This window comes from Typha latifolia, chromosome 5 (assembly GCF_019914945.1).
Source record: "Typha latifolia isolate L0001 chromosome 5, TyphaL0001v2, whole genome shotgun sequence".
In the NCBI taxonomy this organism is placed as follows: Eukaryota; Viridiplantae; Streptophyta; class Magnoliopsida; order Poales; family Typhaceae; genus Typha; species Typha latifolia.
Window position 1 is genome coordinate 195,799 of NC_133090.1, and position 19,855 is coordinate 215,653.

At 36.5% G+C, this 19,855-nt stretch overlaps 1 protein-coding gene across 1 annotated transcript; it reads left to right on the top strand.

Annotated features, from left to right (window-relative positions):
* The first annotated feature begins 1,324 nt into the window (after positions 1 to 1,324).
* Positions 1,325 to 19,654, top strand: LOC140788631 (callose synthase 7-like). The gene is made up of 42 exons (XM_073137977.1): positions 1,325 to 1,831; positions 1,969 to 2,069; positions 3,136 to 3,248; positions 3,348 to 3,435; positions 3,535 to 3,645; positions 3,740 to 3,907; positions 4,098 to 4,187; positions 4,335 to 4,426; positions 4,539 to 4,656; positions 5,697 to 5,831; positions 5,925 to 6,001; positions 6,072 to 6,168; positions 7,178 to 7,300; positions 7,388 to 7,505; positions 7,678 to 8,009; positions 8,102 to 8,154; positions 8,243 to 8,303; positions 9,275 to 9,356; positions 9,806 to 9,855; positions 9,935 to 10,021; positions 10,093 to 10,194; positions 10,402 to 10,493; positions 10,576 to 10,657; positions 10,757 to 10,920; positions 11,075 to 11,198; positions 11,305 to 11,405; positions 11,485 to 11,596; positions 11,684 to 11,835; positions 12,350 to 12,459; positions 12,563 to 12,685; positions 12,760 to 12,828; positions 12,914 to 13,109; positions 13,199 to 13,310; positions 14,461 to 14,583; positions 14,650 to 14,768; positions 14,880 to 14,963; positions 16,800 to 16,912; positions 16,997 to 17,226; positions 17,542 to 18,339; positions 18,424 to 18,474; positions 18,897 to 19,082; positions 19,165 to 19,654. The coding sequence occupies exons 1-42, from the start codon at positions 1,621 to 1,623 to the stop codon at positions 19,405 to 19,407; spliced, it is 5,793 nt and encodes a 1,930-aa protein (XP_072994078.1). The 5' UTR covers positions 1,325 to 1,620; the 3' UTR covers positions 19,408 to 19,654.
* The last annotated feature ends 201 nt before the right edge of the window (positions 19,655 to 19,855 follow it).

Genomic DNA, 19,855 nt, shown 5'->3' on the forward strand with positions numbered 1-19,855 from the left:
ATATTTACGAGACAAATTTACATATAAAACCCACCCTTTGCACATATTTTTATTTTCATTATTTGCATTAACTAACACTACGACATAAAATATTTTTCTTCTCCTTTTTTTCTTCCAGAGTACGATAATATAAACAAAAGACTACATAAACAAGATGCTAACAGCTTCAAATTCATAGCAAATATTTATAGAGTTAGATAATTCTAAACTATTGAATATGTGTTAGTTCCTCCTCCAGATTAAATAATTGACACGATATGTGTGAATATATATATATATATATATAAATAAAGAAATTATAAATCTGTGGGTATTTTTCTCTACCTCTATGAAATTAGGCCCATAGTTTCTTTTTCTTTTTCTTTTTTCTTTTTCTTTTCTTCATATTTACATGAATAAGATTAGACTTGCTCTATTTAATAGATACTGTGAACATATAAAGTTTAATAAATTAGTTACTGCTTAATTAGTAAAAGAACTTCCAATCTTATAATAGTTCATCTAAGAGATTCCGGATCTCATGCAAAAGGTCAACTGTGAGTCATTAAAGTCTTCTTCTTCTTGGCATTAGTACAATGGCCTCCACACATCATTTATTAGTTCTATAATTTGTTCCCATGGAGAGAGAAGCTTTCATGCTACTCATTATTCTTATGTTATTTTCTCTCTTTCCTATCGGGGCGAGGCTTCTTATAGTTGCACAAGAGTAAAAGTGAAATTAAGATACCCTTATTTTAATTTTTACACTATTGTAGTTAAATTAAGGTCGAATTGGGAGATCTTGAGAACAAAAGAAAGAATAATTATTCTTGCTTTTCTTTTCGTCAGTAGTAAAGATAAATCTCGATAAGGATGGCTTCAAAATCTATTCCTGTGAATAATTTAGAGAAGTTTTCTGGATAAATAAATTAGTAATGTTAAACGAAAAGGATAACAAATTAGTTTGAGTTAATTTTTCACACAAATGATCTTGGAAAAAATGAAAATTCTATAGAAAAGGTATGAATAATGGTACAAGCAAATAGGAAAGAGGAGCGGATTCTCAAGACGATACCCGTTCACATCCGACCCGTTATCTAAGCTTTAGGAAAAGACCCGCCTGGCCGGCCGGCCGTTCGCTTGATTGAAGAAAGCGGACCCCACCGTCCCCTTCCCGCCACCAACACCTATACGTACGATACGAAGAAGTGGAGATCGATTCCAAACTTGCGCCAAAAGAAAAGCACCAAATATATATATATATATACTACAGTGGAAGCACACCACGCTCTCTTTCTCTCTCTTCTTCCCTCTATAGTCTATTCTTTGCTTGCTCATAGGAGATACCTTAACCAAAGCCAAAAAGATCAGAGATAGGAAAAGAGAAAAAGCTAAAGAAGAGGAGTGTGTGTGTGTGTGTGTGAGAGAGAGAGAGAGAGAGAGAGAGAGAGAGAGAGAGAGAGAGAGAAAGAGAGGGAAAAAAAGCGAGGGCTCGTCAGTCCTCTTTTGGTTTCTTAATAGGATGGGGGAAATCCTTTATCAATTACTTCATCTCCAAGGCGGAGGAGAAGAGGAGAAGGAAGACGAGGAGGAGGAGGAGGAGGAGGAGGAGAAGGAGAAGGATTGCGTTATTGGAAAAGAATGGCGAGTGGGAGTGGGAGCATTGGGGAGGGATTAGCGATGCGGAGGACGCTGTCGCGGAAGATGACGAGGATGCCGACGATGCTGGACGTGCCCGAGGACGAGGCCACCGCCGACAGCGAGCTCGTGCCTTCCTCCCTCGCATCCATCGTCCCCATCCTCCGCGTCGCCAACGAGATCGAGCCCAACAACTCCCGGGTCGCCTACCTCTGTCAGCGTCCCTCCTTCCTTCCCTTATCCTGAGACGTTCTATCTAATTTAAAGTCTCTTTAAATTCTTTTCAATTTTTTATTTTTTTGCTGACTTGTCTCGTTGCTTTGATCTCGTTTCCTGCGTTTGGTTGTTAAGGCCGGTTCCATGCATTCGAGAAGGCGCACAATTTGGATCCCAACTCCACCGGCCGCGGGGTTCGGCAATTCAAGACGTATCTGCTGCACAGGCTTGAGAAGGTACACTTGGCTTGCACCATACTATGGATGTGATGGCTAGAATTGAATACGGATTTCTTTTTCTTCGTGTCAAATGATTTAACTCTCCTTAGGGTTTATGTCAAGCATTAGAAAATTGCCAAATTGGTAATCCTATCCCACCCTGTGTATCCTCCAAGCAAAGAATGGGCTTGGGCTTAGGGTTTAGGATGACTGAGAATCCAGGTGATGGGGTGGATGGCGAGGACTTGTTTTGCAATATCTCTGATGCAAAATTAAGCGAGAAGGGCCTATTGTGAAACATATCAGGTCGGTTTGCTGGTAAGATTGTCTACATAAATCGTTGCAACATAGGCCATTGCATCTGTGGGAGCAAAGGCTATCAACTGATATTGTTCTTATATAGCATGACAAAGAATTTTGTACATGGGAAGAATTAAAATAATGAAATGAAAACAAACTCAACAATCTGATGGAAGATTGGACGACACATTCAGGTCTTTGTTCCTACCTTGGATATAAGAATTACAGATTGAATCAATAATTCTACCTTGGATCTCCGGAAGGTAATTAAAATCCCTTGGATTTTCATGATATGAGATTATTTGAACTGGCACATGAGATAAGAGAGCCCCTTACCATATCAATTGAGTATATCCAGATTCTAGAATAAGAGTTCGATTACAGGCATATAGGGTGATCAAATGTCACAAGAGAAGTTGCATCAGTGTAGGGTATCTATTGTGACATGAAGAAATTTGTTGATGGTTGTTTGGCTGTGTTACACCATGAAGATTTGACTGAGATTGGCAGAGTTAATAGCATCGGGCCGAAGTTATGACTACTAACAATGATATTTGCACTTGTCTGCACAAAGACCAAATTCTGTCTCACTTGACAGAGGGAATGCTGAACATTTCCATATATAGAAAGTGGCATGTTATTATTCACGAAATAGATTTTAGATTGAACAGGCACAGTTATCGTGTTTATAGTTTCTTTTCTACTGCCAAAGAGCTTCGACTTCTTGATTTCCTCCTTTCCAGATACATTGTTATGCTCTTTTCTGTTCACCTTACTTGGTCAGGAAGAAGTTGAAACAAAGCCTATGCTTGCCAAAGGTGATGCAAGAGAAATTCAGAAGTTCTACAAATGGTACCATGAAAACTTTGTCCAAGAAGGTGCTGCCAAAAGAAAACCGTAAGAAATGACAAACGGATGTATATGATTTTTAGTAGCACATGGTTGGTAATTTTATTTTGTTGAACTGCTTTCTCTTTCATCAATTGGAATCTGTAGTGAGGAGATAGCTAAACACTATCAAATTGCATCGGTCTTATATGATGTGCTGAAAGCTGTGGTGCCCCCTGAGAAAGTTGAAGAGGAGGTACTCCATCATGCCATTGATCAGTATCTGTCTACTACTCCACTATTAGTCTGTCCTTTATATGAATTCCTTTATATGATGTGCAAATATTGTTTGCAGGTATCTAGGTATGCTAGAGATGTTGAAAGAAAAAAGGTTCATTTTAGAACATACAATATTCTTCCTCTTCATGTTCATGGTACACCTCCACCAATTATGGAACTTCCAGAGGTTATCCGCCTTATCATTTCTCATTCTCCATTCTGGATTTCCTTTGCATTTTCCTCTCTTCAAAAGAAAAAACCAGTTCTTTTATTCTATACAGATTAAGGCAGCTGTAAATGCTCTACGCCAGATAGACAACCTTCCAATACCCAGAATAAGATCAACAGACCATCCTCCGCAGAAAGTTGATGGATCATTCTTGGCTGAGGAGGGGGATGAATCCATTCGTGATTTGCTTGACTGGCTTTGCTTTGCATTTGGATTTCAGGTACACAATAAGTTTTCAGTTACAACTGATTTTCCATATATCCATTTACTGATTTTATTTGGAATATTTTGTTTCCATCTTATTACACACATATTTCTACAATTTTTCATGTTCATGTTCTTTGTATTTATACAATTCAGAAAAAGACAACTAATATAGTTTGAAAATTACCTAAACTGTTTGATTGAAGAAAGGGAATGTGGATAATCAAAGAGAGCACTTGATTTTGCTCCTTGCAAATATCGATGTGAGGCAGAGGGACGAGGAGAATTATTCCCTGGTAAGATTTTATCTTTCGGTTGCGCATCTGTTTTTCTTCATTATTATCAAATCTGTTTCAGTTTCTCTCATGGTTTCTACAACTATATATTTCTGCAAATGTATCAAGAGTAAAAATCTGTTCTCTAATTTGTGCATCAATTCACAGCTGGATACTGGGACAGTGCGTGACTTGAAGAAAAAAGTTTTCAAGAATTACATTTCTTGGTGTAATTATTTGCATCAGAAGCCAAACCTTAAGTATGTAATGCAATTGTTCAATCAAAATGCTCTTTCTGGTAATGAATGACAAAAATGATGGATCAAAATATGTAACTAAATATTATTACATTAACACTTTGCGTCTTTATAGCTTTCCACTGGAGACACAGCAGATGGATCTTCTTTGCATTGGGTTGTATTTTCTGATCTGGGGTGAAGCTTCCAATGTTCGGTTTATGCCTGAATGTATTTGCTATATTTTCCACCATGTAAGTTTTTCTTCTATCTTATGTCTATGACTAACAATAATATAGGTTTTATTCGACATTCCCTTTAAGGGTACCAAAGGCCAACTTTATTTGCTTCAGTATTATTCTTTTTTCCTTTGCATCTTTGTTGGCAGCATCTGGCAAGAAATAAGATTTTCTAATTTTAGCTGCGCTATGATCTCTTGGATGTGTTATACTTTTTTGGGTTCCTAGGGGATGCCATATTGGCAGCTGCAGAAATTGAATCTGTGAATCTTTCACACCTTATGGTAAACCATAGGGGTTATCAACCATATTCAGTGATAACCAGTGAAAAGATCACATGTAGAGAAAAGTATTACACTGAAGCACTACGCATGGCAATGAGGTTGGTTAAATGGTTGTGCAAACTTTATTTCTCTACCAGAAAAATGGTGTGGGAGCTCTCAAGTGATTAGGTGCAAGTCGGGCGGTTTCTCTCGACAATATGTAAAGTCTTACAAGACACAGTACATGATTAAATTTGCTTTGTATCCTACCATTGACATACTTTTCTCTTTGGTTTTTGAACTATTCTTTTTCTGATGATTGAGAGTGTCGCTTGATAAAATGATCCAAGAAAGTTGTCCAGTAATTCCATGTTGCCCCTCCACCATGAGCCAACAATGCTACCACATTGTTCTCCAAAATATATGTTGCCAAGGAGATTTTTTTTTCTGTGCAGTCCAGCTGCTTGATGATATTATCAACACATGCTTGTGTATATGTAGTATCATTATATTGTGGACATGTGCTTACTCTATAGATATAAACTACATGTATACTTCTTATTGTACTTAACCTTAAAGATCTCGTACTTCTTTATAGTGCTTCAGTGTATTAAAATCAACATGTAGTTCTTATGTTTGAGCAATGTCAATATACCTTTTGTGAAATGTGTGTGATATCAACTGCATGCTTAATGTGGGAGGTTATTATCCTTACTAATGAAATCTTCATGTCTGTTATTTGATTCTCATAAACAAATATATACATCTTATTTGTCTTTTCAATTTCTTAAGATGGCACACGAGTTACATGGAATTATATTTAGCAATGCACAAGTGGTTAGTGGAGGTTATTTTGAACCATCATATACAGGCGAGGAATCATTTTTGAGAATTGTTATTCAACCTATTTATCATGTCATGAACAAGGTAAGTTATTCTGCGTTCTGGTCTAACTTGTGCTCCACAAAGGAAAAGTTCTTTACATGGAGAATGCTCACAATTCTTCTTTTGATGCAAAAGGAAGTTCAAAGAAACAAACGTGGTACTGCTAGTCATTCAAAGTGGAGAAACTATGACGACTTAAATGAGTATTTCTGGTACGGTCATTCTTTTTCATTTCAATTTTCTGATGCCACCTACTGATAAGATAAGTGTTATCCTTTGCAGGTCAAATGAATGTTTCAAGCTAGGGTGGCCAATGAATACTGAAGCTGATTTCTTTGTGTCAGATGATTTTCATTCTAAAACTGAGGTTAATCATAGAGTGAGTATTGATTGGATGATTGATCGTGATTCTTAAGTGCAGTTCAATTAGCCTATCTAGTGTATTAGAACTAGAGCATTTGTCTTTCTCTTATTTGACAATTTTATAGAATGCATAAAACTATAATAGGTTTTAATCTCCATTCATTGCTGGATTCTTTTTCTGAATCTTACTAATGATTGCTGAGTAGTTTTGACTTAATATCAAATGATTCTTAATTAAAGAGTTTGTCAACATCCTGTATCTCTATTCTCTAGATTATCTTGTTCAGATTCTGAATATAGCATCTTTACATCTTAACATATCGCATTGCCACTACACCTTGCGAAGGGTCCCAAAAAACGACATTCCTGTAGTATGTTCTATTACATACTCTGTGTAAGAACTACAAACTTAAATAAGGATTAACAGCCAAACATGGATCTGTCCAAGCCATCCTGTGAAGTTCTGGTAATGTATATTGCTTCAAAATTTTAGGTGGTCTTCTTGGAAACAGATATGTGGATACTCGTGTAAAATTACTAGAGCTAAATCTTGAGGAAAATGATGCTTCTGGGTGCTATGCCTGTTGAGACTTTAGAATACCTTGGCAGCTTAAGTATAATGTTATAAATCAACTGTTCACCTGAACTGCTGAGTGACTTTAATACCGGGAATAAAGATGGCCTCAGAAAGATGAAGCCAGAAACTATTAGAATATGCAAAGTTGGCATTCACTCAACCAGTAACCTGAGGGAGAACATAGTGAGAACTGTACTGCTAGAGGAGATAAAGGTCGCAGGAAAGTTAGGTAAAATTGCAGAGGCATGTAAAAGAAAGCATGAGGCCATGAAAAGTAAAAAACTTTATGTTGCATCATATAGAATCATACAGTCTCTGTTAATATTGGATGAAATGTTAGTTCATCCCTGTTTTCGTCCCATATGTTTTATGTTTATAGCTTGATTTGTATGGAATCAGCTCAAATTTTATTCTATACCTCTTATAATAATAAGATAAGTTTCTACAGCACCGCGGCGGAATTGTTAATCGAAGGAGAAAGTCTAAAACAAATTTTGTCGAAGTTCGTACATTTTGGCACCTATTTAGAAGTTTTGATCGTATGTGGATATTCTTTGTACTGGCTCTCCAGGTAATCTCTCTTTTGTTTACATATAAATTAGTTGACTTAATTCTTGTATTGTGAAGTGATGCAATACATATATCGTCATCTTTCCAGGCCATGCTAATAATTGCTTGGAGTCCTTCCGGGTCCCTCACTGCATTCTTTGACCCAGATGTTTTTAGAAGTGTCTTGAGTATCTTTATAACATCTGCATTACTCAATTTCCTGCAAAGTATGGTACTTTGGCCTTTTCACATCCTCTGTATCTTTTAATATTCATGCCTCATTGTGATTTAGTTTTGACTTTTGATGTCATCTGGATTTTACAGCTTCTTTTCTCTTTATTATATATTTCCTTCTCTTTTCTCCTATGTCTTATGTACTTACCATCTTGAAATTCTCAGCGGTTCTGGATATAATTCTTAGCTGGAAGGCATGGGGAAGCATGGAATACGGACAAATAATTCGATACCTCTTGAAATTTGCAGTAGCAACTGCCTGGATAATTATCCTTCCAATAACCTATGCCAGTTCTGTTCAAAATCCTACAGGTCTAATCAAATTCTTTAGCAATTGGGTTGGCAACTGGCGAAGTCAGTCAGTTTATAGTTATGCAATAGTTGTATATATGATACCAAACATTTTGGCTTCATTGCTTTTCTTGCTCCCACCACTCCGCGGGGCCATGGAGCGTTCCAACATGCGTATACTAGTTCTTCTTATGTGGTGGGCTCAGGCAAGCATTTCTTGGATAAGACTTGTATCAAATGGTTCTCTGTATTGGAGGTTTTCTTAGTTCTTACATGATATTATTATTATCTGCATCAGCCCAAGCTATATATAGCGCGAGGCATGCATGAGAGTATGTGTTCAGTCTTTAAGTAAGTAGTATCTGCTTGATTGAATCATTGAACCTTTTGATCCTTTTATTTCTGCCAAACTGGAATTTCTATATTCTGCATTCAACAGGTATACTCTTTTCTGGATTTTATTGCTCATCAGCAAGCTTGCTTTCAGTTACTACGTTGAGGTAAATTATACTCTACATGATACAGAGGGAGATTACTCCAGCTAGAGGTTGTTTTATTTTTACCTGAGAGAAACCTACTTGATATGCCATTCTAGAAACTTATGTTTGTGATAACCTTTATATCTTGAACAACTGTTAGTCGAATCCTAAAAGTTCACAATCACTGAATTATCATACTGCAATTTTTCTTTCATAAATTCAAAAAGAGAACCCAATATGGTGGATTACTATTTGTAAACCAATAGTGTTATTTTAACTTTCAGTGAATCTTTGTGCCTTCTCTTTTCATTTTTGATGCTATGAAGTAAATGTAGAGCAAGACTTGATCCTCTGTTGACCCATATATAATTTAATTTAAGCATTTTCTTTTGTTACTTTAGTAAAACATTATTTCTCTGCTTTTTTTTCCTTTTTTTTGCTGTACTTGTCTTTTATCTTTTCCTAAGTTGGCAACAATATTGTTAATATTGGGTGCACTTTTGATTTAATTTGCCGGATTCAATGATATAGTCTTTTAAATATTTGGTATATAAATTCCCATTGGTAATAAATTTTGACAATCTCATGAAATATGTTTTTCTTCGTCTTAGTCCTGTTGGCACCCACCTTTACATGCAAAGTCATTGTCTTTTCTCTCTTTAGATATGGACCAATGTTCATACAAACAAACCGAACTAATAACAGAATAATCTTTCCAGTAATGCTAGTTATCAAGCACTTATAACATCACTCCAATGGAGATGCTTAAAATCTTGGTTTTTCCAAATGAAGATGGCTGTTGCACTGCAGAGATCATCTAATGACTGGCAATTCCTGTTGACAAATTATCTGCAGAGGCAGATAATGTAGCAGAACTGTTGAACTTCTAAAGTTTTACTAGCTAATTTTATGATTAACTGTATACCTTCCCTGTTGACATGTGCAAATATTGTTGAGATTGTTATTCAGTTTGTTTGTTTCATTTTTTACAGGTATCCCCATTAGTCGAACCAACCAAGGTGATCATGGATTTGGGAGTTGGGAACTACGAGTGGCATGAATTTTTCCCTTACTGTAAGACTCTAAATATTAGCCATAATAGTTCTTATATTCCTCTTATAAGTTTTAGAAATAATTACACTAAGACCCTTTGAGCTATTGCTCATTTCCATATAGACTTTCTCATCTATTTTTCATAACACATTGACCTCCTTAACTATGAAAAACCCTTCGAAATGCTTCTTCTGTTAGTTATCCTTTACATTTTTCTGTTATAGAATGACATGCGAATGTCACATTTAGAAAAAAGAAAGAGAGCAAAGTTGAAGGTAAAATAGTCATTTGACATTTTCCATTAACACCGTTAGGGGGTCAGAGATTTTTCATAGTTTAGGGTGTCAATGTGTATAAAAAAAATGAGAACATGCATGTGAAAATGGACAATAGTTTAGGGGTCTTAGTGTGATTACTAATTACCCCTATGTTTTAACTGTATTTACTGTCTAAATTGTCTAATGATGTAGTGCAGCATAACATCGGTGTTGTCGTTACCATATGGGCACCTATTATCTTGGTATGGAGGAATAATATGAGATTTCAAATCTTTACTCTATTTAAGTATTGAGTGATGAGTCATTTTTCCTTCTTTCTAGGTGTACTTCATGGACACACAGATATGGTATGCCATTTTCTCTACCATATTCGGCGGTATCATTGGAGCTTTCAGCCACTTGGGTGAGGTGAGAGTTTTAGTCCCTTCTCATAGAGCCATTATGATTTCTGGATGCTTACATCTTATGACTTCCCTTAGATACGGACTCTAGGAATGTTACGGTCCAGATTTGAATCAGTGCCATCAGCTTTCACTGATCGTCTTGTACCACCCAGTGGACGACAAGAAAAGAGAAATCAGGTTTTCATGTCCCAACCTTTGTTACAGTTTTTTGTTTGACCATCCTTGGAAGCTTCCGTTTGTATTCCTTAGATTCCTGCAGAATTGCTAGTGCAAACTGCAGACATCTACTTTTCTTTATAAGTAACTTTCAAAAAAATTATTGCTGCTCGAAAGTAGCTTCTTTCATTTATTACTTCATTGATAGTGTAAACCTCATATTGTCAGGACGAGATGGAAAGAAGGAACATAGCCAAATTTTCTCATATATGGAATTCAGTCATCAAATCTTTACGGGAGGAAGACTTCATAAGCAATAAGTGGGGCTGTGAAATTATGATAACAGTACCATTACTATTTAGATCATGCTTAAAAGTTATTTTTAATGTTTTCTTTTATCAGGGAAAGGGATCTATTGCTTGTTCCATCATCTTCAGGTGACATATCTGTTGTTCAATGGCCTCCTTTTCTCCTTGCCAGTAAGGTACATCACTATCTTCTACTATTGACATTTTAATGTGAAATATTGTGTTTCTCTTTGAAAGGGACTGCTCACGGCCTCATACATTGTTGGATTTACTAGATACCGATAGCACTTGACATGGCCAAAGATTTCAAAGGAAAGAATGATGACGATCTAATTAAAAAGATCAAGTATGATAACTACATGTTTTCTGCCGTAATAGAATGCTATCACACTTTGAAAGATATACTTTATAGCCTATTGGTCGATGAGGAGGATAAGAAGTAAGTAATCCTGCCCTGCCATTGTGGTTGTTTGTTGACTCTAAGAATGTTAACCCGAGGTTGTGCATGAAATCTTTGTTCTCTTGTGAAAGATAATTGTTCTAAAACTTCTTGACTTTGAACTTCAAACTTCTGACATCTGACCTTGTTTTAGAGTTATCGACGACATATGTGCCAATGTGGCCTCTAGCATAAAGCAACGTAAACTTATAAACAACTTTCGAATGAGTGAACTGCCCCCGCTCAGCAATACATTGGAGAAATTGCTAACTCTTTTGGTATACATTGCCACCAACCTCTCCATTGCTTAACTTGACCATCTGTCTGTCTCATATGGTCAATATCTTTATAGGAATTCTATTTCTGACTGACCTATATTTTCAGAAAGATAATGAAGACCTTGATTCTGTAAGGTCACAAATCATCAACGTTCTACAGGATATAATGGAGATCATTCAACAGGATGTTATGATTAATGTGCAGGGGTAAATCACTAGGCAATTAACTTCTTTTATAGTACAAAATGATTCTTGATTATCCTCTGTAATGTAACTTTTCTTGCAGAGCGTCGGAAAGATCTTATGCGGAAATACATGGAAATGAGAGTGAAAAATCAAAGCCAAGATTTGCAAATCTAAACCTGAATTTAATGAAGACTAAGTCTTGGATGGAGAAGGTTCTTCTATCTTAGTACCTATCTCACAGAGTTACAATTCTTCCATGGATGATTAACTATCTTGTAAATCTCTCATTTTATGAGCAGGTTGTTAGGCTGCATTTACTATTAACTGTCAAGGAATCTGCAATAAATGTACCAATGAATTTAGATGCTCGGCGTAGGATTACCTTCTTTGCGAACTCTCTATTTATGACTATGCCAAGTGCTCCAAAAGTTCGTAACATGATGTCCTTCAGGTAAAATTTTCAGCATATTGCATTTTTCATTCAAGACATGAATTGGGCACTACCGGTTTACTAAGGTTAGCACTGGCACTCGATATATAGGGGCACATTAAGACTTTCTTGTAGCAACTGTATCCATCTAGCCTACATGTGCCAATATCATGCCATTCCCTGCTACTTTATATGCAGATTTTGGGGCTCTATGCCTCGTATCTACCAGGGAAACTTGTCTAGTCATGCCAACATGTGTTGTTTGATATATAATTAGTATATTTTGGAGTTAGAGTGCGACCTACAAATGGAACTTGATATTATGCATAATATGATATCCTCCAACCATTCTCATCCATTGCCCAGTAAATGGACCCCTGTCACTCTTTTGGCCTGTTATGATTGTAAAATTCTATTTTGAAAATTTACCGGCAATGAGTTCCTGTTAAGATGTGATTGATGCATTAAAATTACCTGTAAGATTAATTCCTAGTTATTTATTCTAATTGTAGTGAGCTTTTTTCCCTCTTATTAGTGTTCTGACTCCATATTACAAAGAAGACGTGCTCTACTCAGAGGACGAACTTAATAAGGAGAATGAGGATGGGATATCCATACTGTTTTACCTGCAGAAAATATATCCAGGTAATTTAACATCTTGATAGCCACTATAGATAGCCATTATTTGAAGTATTCATATTTCTATTAGTGTGCACTGCAATATTTATTCTCTTGTCCTTGTCATTAGATGAATGGAGGAACTTTTTGGAACGCATAAATTTTGTCCCCAAGGATGAAAACTCACTGAAGGAGAAGATGGATACTGTCCGTCAATGGGTATCTTATAGAGGCCAAACACTTTCAAGAACTGGTAAATTAATACTGTAATAAGCAACTAGATCATGTTTCTTCTTTTCTTTTTAACTTTTTTCCTGCACTTTCTAGTGAGAGGGATGATGTATTATAGACAAGCCCTTGAGCTTCAATGCTTCTTAGACACAGCAGAGGACCCGGGTTAGTTACATGCATTGCCTATTGCCTGTTGGTTTCTTATATCTTTGAATCTATGCATGTACTTAACAATGTTAAATCTCTGCAGCTATCTTGGGTGGCTATAGAACAATCTCACCAGAAAAAGACTATCATGATCAGATGGCTTATGCTGCACGGTCCAATGCCATTGCTGATATCAAGTTCACTTATGTTGTTTCATGTCAGGTCTATGGAATCCAAAAAAAGTCCCCAGAAGTTCGAGACCGAACTTGCTATCAGAATATTCTCAATCTCATGTTGACGTACACAATCTAATGCTTTTGTACTACATGACAACTAAGAAGTTTCAACTATCAAGTCCATTTCACCCATTTCTATGTAAATTATGCAGGTATCCATCATTGCGTGTTGCATACATTGATGAGCAGGAATATACAGTAAATGGAAAATCAGAAAAAAAATATTATTCTGTTCTTGTTAAAGGTGGTGATAAGTTGGATGAGGTAATGCATTTACATATATACGAAAGCCATCTTGCCAGTTTTTTATGGGAAAGTTCTTGCTAATTATCCGTAATGGTGATTTCATTGTTGTACCCTTTTAACAAGTAGATGCTAAATAAATGTCATGCAATGCCGGATCTCATGAGGAAAATTTGATTGTGTAGCCTTGCTCTTTAATTTCAGTGCTGTGCTAATATATTGCCCTGACTAAAATGGGAATCTTTCCCAGAACATTGTGACAGTGCACTGTAATGTTTCTTCAATGCATCTTTCAGCTACAATTTGGTTCATCTTTGAATCACTATTTAGCATATCCTCATTGAAATTACCATTTAACATATCCTCATTGAAATTACCATTTAACATATCGTCATTAAAATTACCATTCAACCAATTTAATAAACAGGCCATGTTCGTGTTGACGGGAAGTTAATTTGACCTGAACAAAACCAGTCTAACTCAACATGGTTGCCACACCTATTTATACTTCCTCTATTTTTATGAGACTATCTTTGCCCTTGTTTCCTTCCATAAGTGATTATCAAATGTTTCCTGGTACTTACATTCCTTAAGTTAACGAAGCCCATGGAGGCAAAGGAGATTATTACTTTATGGGGTTGTTGAATGCAGTATACTTGTTATCTCTTTTGGGAGGTCATTTTACCTTTTTATGTTCGATTTCCTGGTATGAAGAACTGATAGAAATAGTGAAAGAGAAAATTATAAAATATGGATTTCACTATCATCAAAATTTTCAAAAAATTGTCAGTGTTACAAGTAAGTAGGGCAGATTTTCTTTTGTAAGCATAAGAGGTACATACATTTTGAAACTTTTATATTTCTTTCGTTGTACATAGTCTACAAATTAGTTTTTCTTTAGTCTTAATAGCTATCTCCATTTTTGGTCTTTCTTTTGTGCAGTTAAATGTACATAAAGTAAATGAAATGCTATCATAGAGCTATTTTATGTGCATGCGTTATATCTATCAAAAGAAATTGTACTCTGCAGTATATATCAGATGCATAAAACCATTTTGGTCATTTGTACTCATTTAAAATTTCATCTCATTAGAAGGTATACGAACTTATATTATGATTAAGTACTTACTATTGACCAATTACCATTTATGGCGGTTAAAATGGTCTTCAGGAAATTTACCGCATTAAGCTTCCGGGTAAACCAACTGACATCGGTGAGGGAAAACCAGAAAATCAGAATCATGCCATAATCTTCACCAGAGGAGAAGCACTTCAGACCATCGATATGAATCAGGTAGTTTTATTCCCATAGTCTGTTGAGTGGAGGTAATACTGGCCACTTATTTAATTGCATTTCTAGGATAATTACCTTGAAGAAGCATTCAAAATGAGAAATTTATTGGAGGAGTTCCAAAAGTCTAAACGTTGGCAGAAACCACCCACGATATTGGGTCTTCGTGAGCATATTTTTACAGGAAGGTTAGACCTTGATTATCTTTTAAGCTTCTTTTTGCTCAATCTTCTTGACAGTTTTCTTGTGTTGTATTCTAAAATGCTCTCTAAGAATCTTAACATATCCGTTGTTTTCAGTGTTTCTTCTCTTGCCTGGTTCATGTCCAATCAAGAGACCAGCTTTGTTACTATTGGGCAACGAATTCTTGCAAATCCTCTCAAGTATGGTTTCTTCTTTTCTTGGTTTCAGATGGCCTTTAGGAATCACTTTTATCGTAAACAACTGTATTAATATTTAGATGATAATTTAGTCAATCCCATTTACTTCCATGATTTCATGTGGGCCAAAACGTAATAACTAATCCCAGAACCCTGGTAAATTATCTGTACTTCGTTTAGAAAGACGGTCTGCAAAAGTGTTTTTTTTTTATTTTAAATTTGGTCATTTGACACTCTTCATATTCTGGTGTTGATATTTGACCTAAAGTGTCAAGAATTTTATTATTTTTAAGGGGATTTTCTGATGATGCATCGGATATTACATTTCATACTTTTGGTAAGACATTGGAAATGGATAAGTTCTTGTGCATATTGATTCTTGCTGAATAATTGCTGAAGTGTAATAAGCAACCCAGAAGGTTGGGTCTGTAGAATTAAGTGCAACCCACAATGCATACTGGTCAGCTGAATGGCATATAAATGAGATCTAGTAAATTGCATAAGCTTAATGTGGCTACACTGTGTGGTGGGAAGCATTTATCACAAAAGGTTGACCCTAATGAATTATAATGGCAGTTATGTGTAAGCACATATGAAATTTTTTAGAAGATGCACAACTAAACTTTTTTCTTGTTGAGTATGATGATTTTTCCAATTTTCAATTATGAATCTTTCCTTTCCATTGAAGAAAGCATGTTTGTTTGCCTTCTCTGCATTTGTATTGTGGTCTTGTGACTTGTTTCTTTGCAACTCTGGTAAATTTAAGTGCAAGCTATCCTTGTTGTCTTATTCTTAGCTTAATTTTGTACTGAAGACGGGTAAAAGGGGTAGATGGTTCATTGGTAATGGCCTGTAATGCAAAATATGTAAATTATGTCTTACTTCAAGATAGCTCACTGGTAATGGTCCAATATTGCAATATGTATATGTTAAGACTTACTCCAGTTGGCTACTAAGGTAGATTGATATTTACTTGAAGCTACATTTGGAACTGGAATTGCTGGGGATAATTTATCCCCAATTTATTCCTTTGACTGATCAAAGTGCATGGATAAAAGGGGATAAAAATAGTTCCACCTTTTTTTGCTGGAAGTCTGGAACTGTTTATTCTGGAATAAAGGATAAAAATGCCTGTTTGCTTTTTCACACCTACTTTTCCAAAAGCCAATTCTTCTCAACAGAGTGTTGTTTAGAACAAATCTGGGAATGGAGGATAAAGCTACTTGTCCCCCTTCCAGAAACAGCCTTGAGTTTTTATGTCAAAATAACTCTATGCTTTATGAAGTATGGATGTTTTACTTATCAAAATGTATCTCAATTGATTAAAGCTGTGAAAGAGTACAACATATTAATTGAAACCTTTTGTGTGAACAAAACATTGCAACTATTTATAACCAGAAGGGCCTTTTCATAATGATTTTTGTGTTCAATTTTTTTTCGTAACTTCGCTCAAATATTGTTAGACTATTTAGTTCAGCAGAATTTTTGCCATGTTCGGATAACATGTAGGCATGACTATTGAATGGTCATTGTGGAGCAGTGCCTGCATTTGCTCTTCATTTTGCATGGACAAGGTTAACTTCTCCTGGCATAGCTCAAGTTACCTGTGCCTCAGGCATGCTATATTGGAAAAGCTAGATAAAATAATTTCTGACGTAGCCCAATAAGAGTAATAGCTGATATCTAGTCACTACTGAATGTAAATCTTATTCTTACTAAATGCTAATTATGGAATAAGTGTTCTCATTTATTTTATATAATCTTATTCATTTTTAAATCATATATCATATTTTATGTTATTAAAGATTATATCTAGTTCTTACTATTTGTTCTTTACAGGGTTCGTTTCCATTATGGTCATCCAGATGTTTTTGATAGAATCTTTCACCTTACAAGGGGTGGCATAAGTAAAGCTTCTAAGATTATCAATCTAAGTGAGGATATCTTCTCAGGTAAGCTTACGCATTAATTAATAATTACTGGCCCTTCATCTTTTATTTTTTCTTGGTTATTGTTACTTACATTTGTATTTGTAGGGTTTAATTCAACTATGCGTGGAGGGACTGTCACACATCATGAATATATGCAAGTGGGTAAGGGACGTGATGTGGGACTGAATCAAGTTTCTCTTTTTGAGGCAAAGGTGGCAAATGGAAATGGTGAACAAACACTAAGCCGTGATGTTTATCGATTGGGGCGTAGATTTGACTTTTATAGAATGCTCTCTTTCTACTTCACCACTGTGGGCTTCTACTTCAGTAGCATGGTAAGCCTACTGTATATAGGCATATATCTTGAGATAATTCCTGTGATCTCTTCAGGTACTTATACATTGCAAGTAATGTGGATCTCCAATATAGATATTCCATATTGGTTTTCAACTTGACGAATCTCCCTCCCTCCCTCTCCCTCTCTCCCTACCCCCTCCTCCCCTATATATGAATGTGCTTTCCTGTCCATACATTATAAACATGAATGTACTTGGGATTTCTCACTGATGTATACATGCTGAACATGGGCATACACATACATGTACATATGGCCATGTTGGTATATTGACAACAATGTTTCATGCTTTCAGGTGACTGTACTTACTGTTTATGTGTTCCTCTATGGGAGATTATATTTAGTTATGAGTGGTCTGGAAAGGTCAATATTGGAGGATCCACGCATACAAAATAGCAAGTCTCTCGAAAGTGCACTTGCTTCCCAGTCCGTTTTCCAGCTTGGATTACTACTTGTCCTCCCTATGGTAATGGAAGTTGGCCTGGAGAAAGGATTCCGCACAGCCCTGGGGGAGTTTATAATCATGCAGCTGCAGCTGGCATCTGTGTTCTTCACGTTTGAGCTTGGGACCAAGGCTCACTACTATGGGCGGACGATACTTCATGGGGGTGCTAAATATAGAGCTACGGGCCGTGGTTTTGTTGTATTTCATGCAAAGTATGCAGATAATTATCGCATGTACTCCCGTAGCCACTTTGTTAAAGGCTTGGAGCTGATGATCCTTTTGGTTGTGTACCAAGTATATGGGCGGTCATACCGGAGCTCAACTTTATATCTATTTGTTACATTCTCCATGTGGTTCTTGGTAGCCTCATGGTTATTTGCACCTTTCGTGTTCAATCCATCAGGATTTGAATGGCAAAAGACAGTTGATGACTGGTCTGACTGGAAAAGATGGATGGGAAATCGCGGTGGCATTGGGATCTCGATCGATAGGAGTTGGGAATCTTGGTGGGAGAGTGAACAAGAGCACCTGAAGCATACAAGCATTCGGGGGCTGGTCCTGGAGATCATCCTGGCCCTTCGCTTCTTGATCTACCAGTACGGCATTGTTTATCACCTTAATATAGCCCATCACAGCAGGAGTGTTCTGGTACACTTTTCCACAATTTTCTAGTCTTTGCTTCCTTTGGAAGCTGCAGCTGCTCCTGACTTACTGCTCTGTTGCTTTCTCTAGGTATATGGACTATCTTGGCTCGTTATGTTGACTGTTCTAGTAGTTTTAAAGGTATGCAACTTTACGTTTTTTTTTATTAAACTAGAGGTGATAGTAAGGCTTGCAACATTTAGCGTATGGTCGTGGGTTCAAGCCACTTAACAACATAATAGGGGTTGGGTTGCATATATTGTCCTTTCTGGAACCCTGCATGGCTGCATTGATGGGAACCTCATGTACAAAGATACCCTTTACTTTGCGTATGAATAATTGTTGGTATTGGTTATTCTGTCCACCACTATAGAGCTTCAAGGATATTCTTACCCTAACACTAATGAAATGCTGCTTTTTTTTCATGAGTATGAGTGTCAAAAAGCACTCCTTGGTGCTGTATCATTTTTTGGACGAATACGTGGAACAATACTCTCCATTTTAAGTTTGTTATTTTGCTCCTTTGTGCATTTAAGTGATGCCTTTTATTTTTCTGTTTTCAGATGGTTTCAATGGGAAGGCGAAGATTTGGTACAGACTTTCAGCTCATGTTCCGGATCCTAAAGGGCCTTCTCTTCCTTGGATTCGTGTCTGTCATGACCGTCTTGTTCGTTGTCTGTGGCCTGACAATATCTGATGTTCTCGCTAGCATTTTGGGATTCATGCCTACAGGGTGGTCTGTTCTTTTGGTGAGTACGTTGCTTGGATTACTAAAACTGATATACCTGTCAAATATTTGAGATAATTTGTTTCCCTCACTGCTCTTGCTAGATTGGGCAAGTGTGTCGACCATTGCTTAAGAAGATGGGGTTCTGGGACTCAATCAAGGAGTTGGGAAGAGCATATGAGTACGTGATGGGAATCATCCTCTTCATGCCTATAGTGGTTCTGTCATGGTTCCCCTTCGTCTCAGAGTTCCAGACGCGCTTGCTTTTCAACCAAGCATTTAGTCGAGGACTGCAAATCTCAAGGATCCTTGCGGGGAGGAAGGATGGCAATACAAATTCCAGTTAAAAGCTTGTCTTGTCTTGTCTTCCCCACCTGCAGCATCAGTTTCTTATTTGAGATGTGTAGTTTGTCGTTGAATCTTCATCCAAAAATTTTAGTCGCTGTAGTAGTCGCAAATAAATTTTAGCCACATCTTGACTTGCTCAGATTAACTTTTCCCGTAAGAGAGAAAGTATCATGGTGTCGCTGTTATACTCCATAATTGTCAACTAAAATTTCTTGATTACTTTGTCCTAATTGGATAAACAACAAAGATTCTCGGCTGATGATTTTATTTTATTTATTCATTGAGAAGAAAACCAGTTAGGTACTAATAATTATATGATACAAAGACTCCATTTTAAGAACACACTGAGCAGAATTTTTTTTTTAAAATTTATTTTTGATCAAAACACACTGAGTAGATTGTAGAGTACAAATAAGCATGGTTGTCTCTGGCCCCATTGGGATGCAG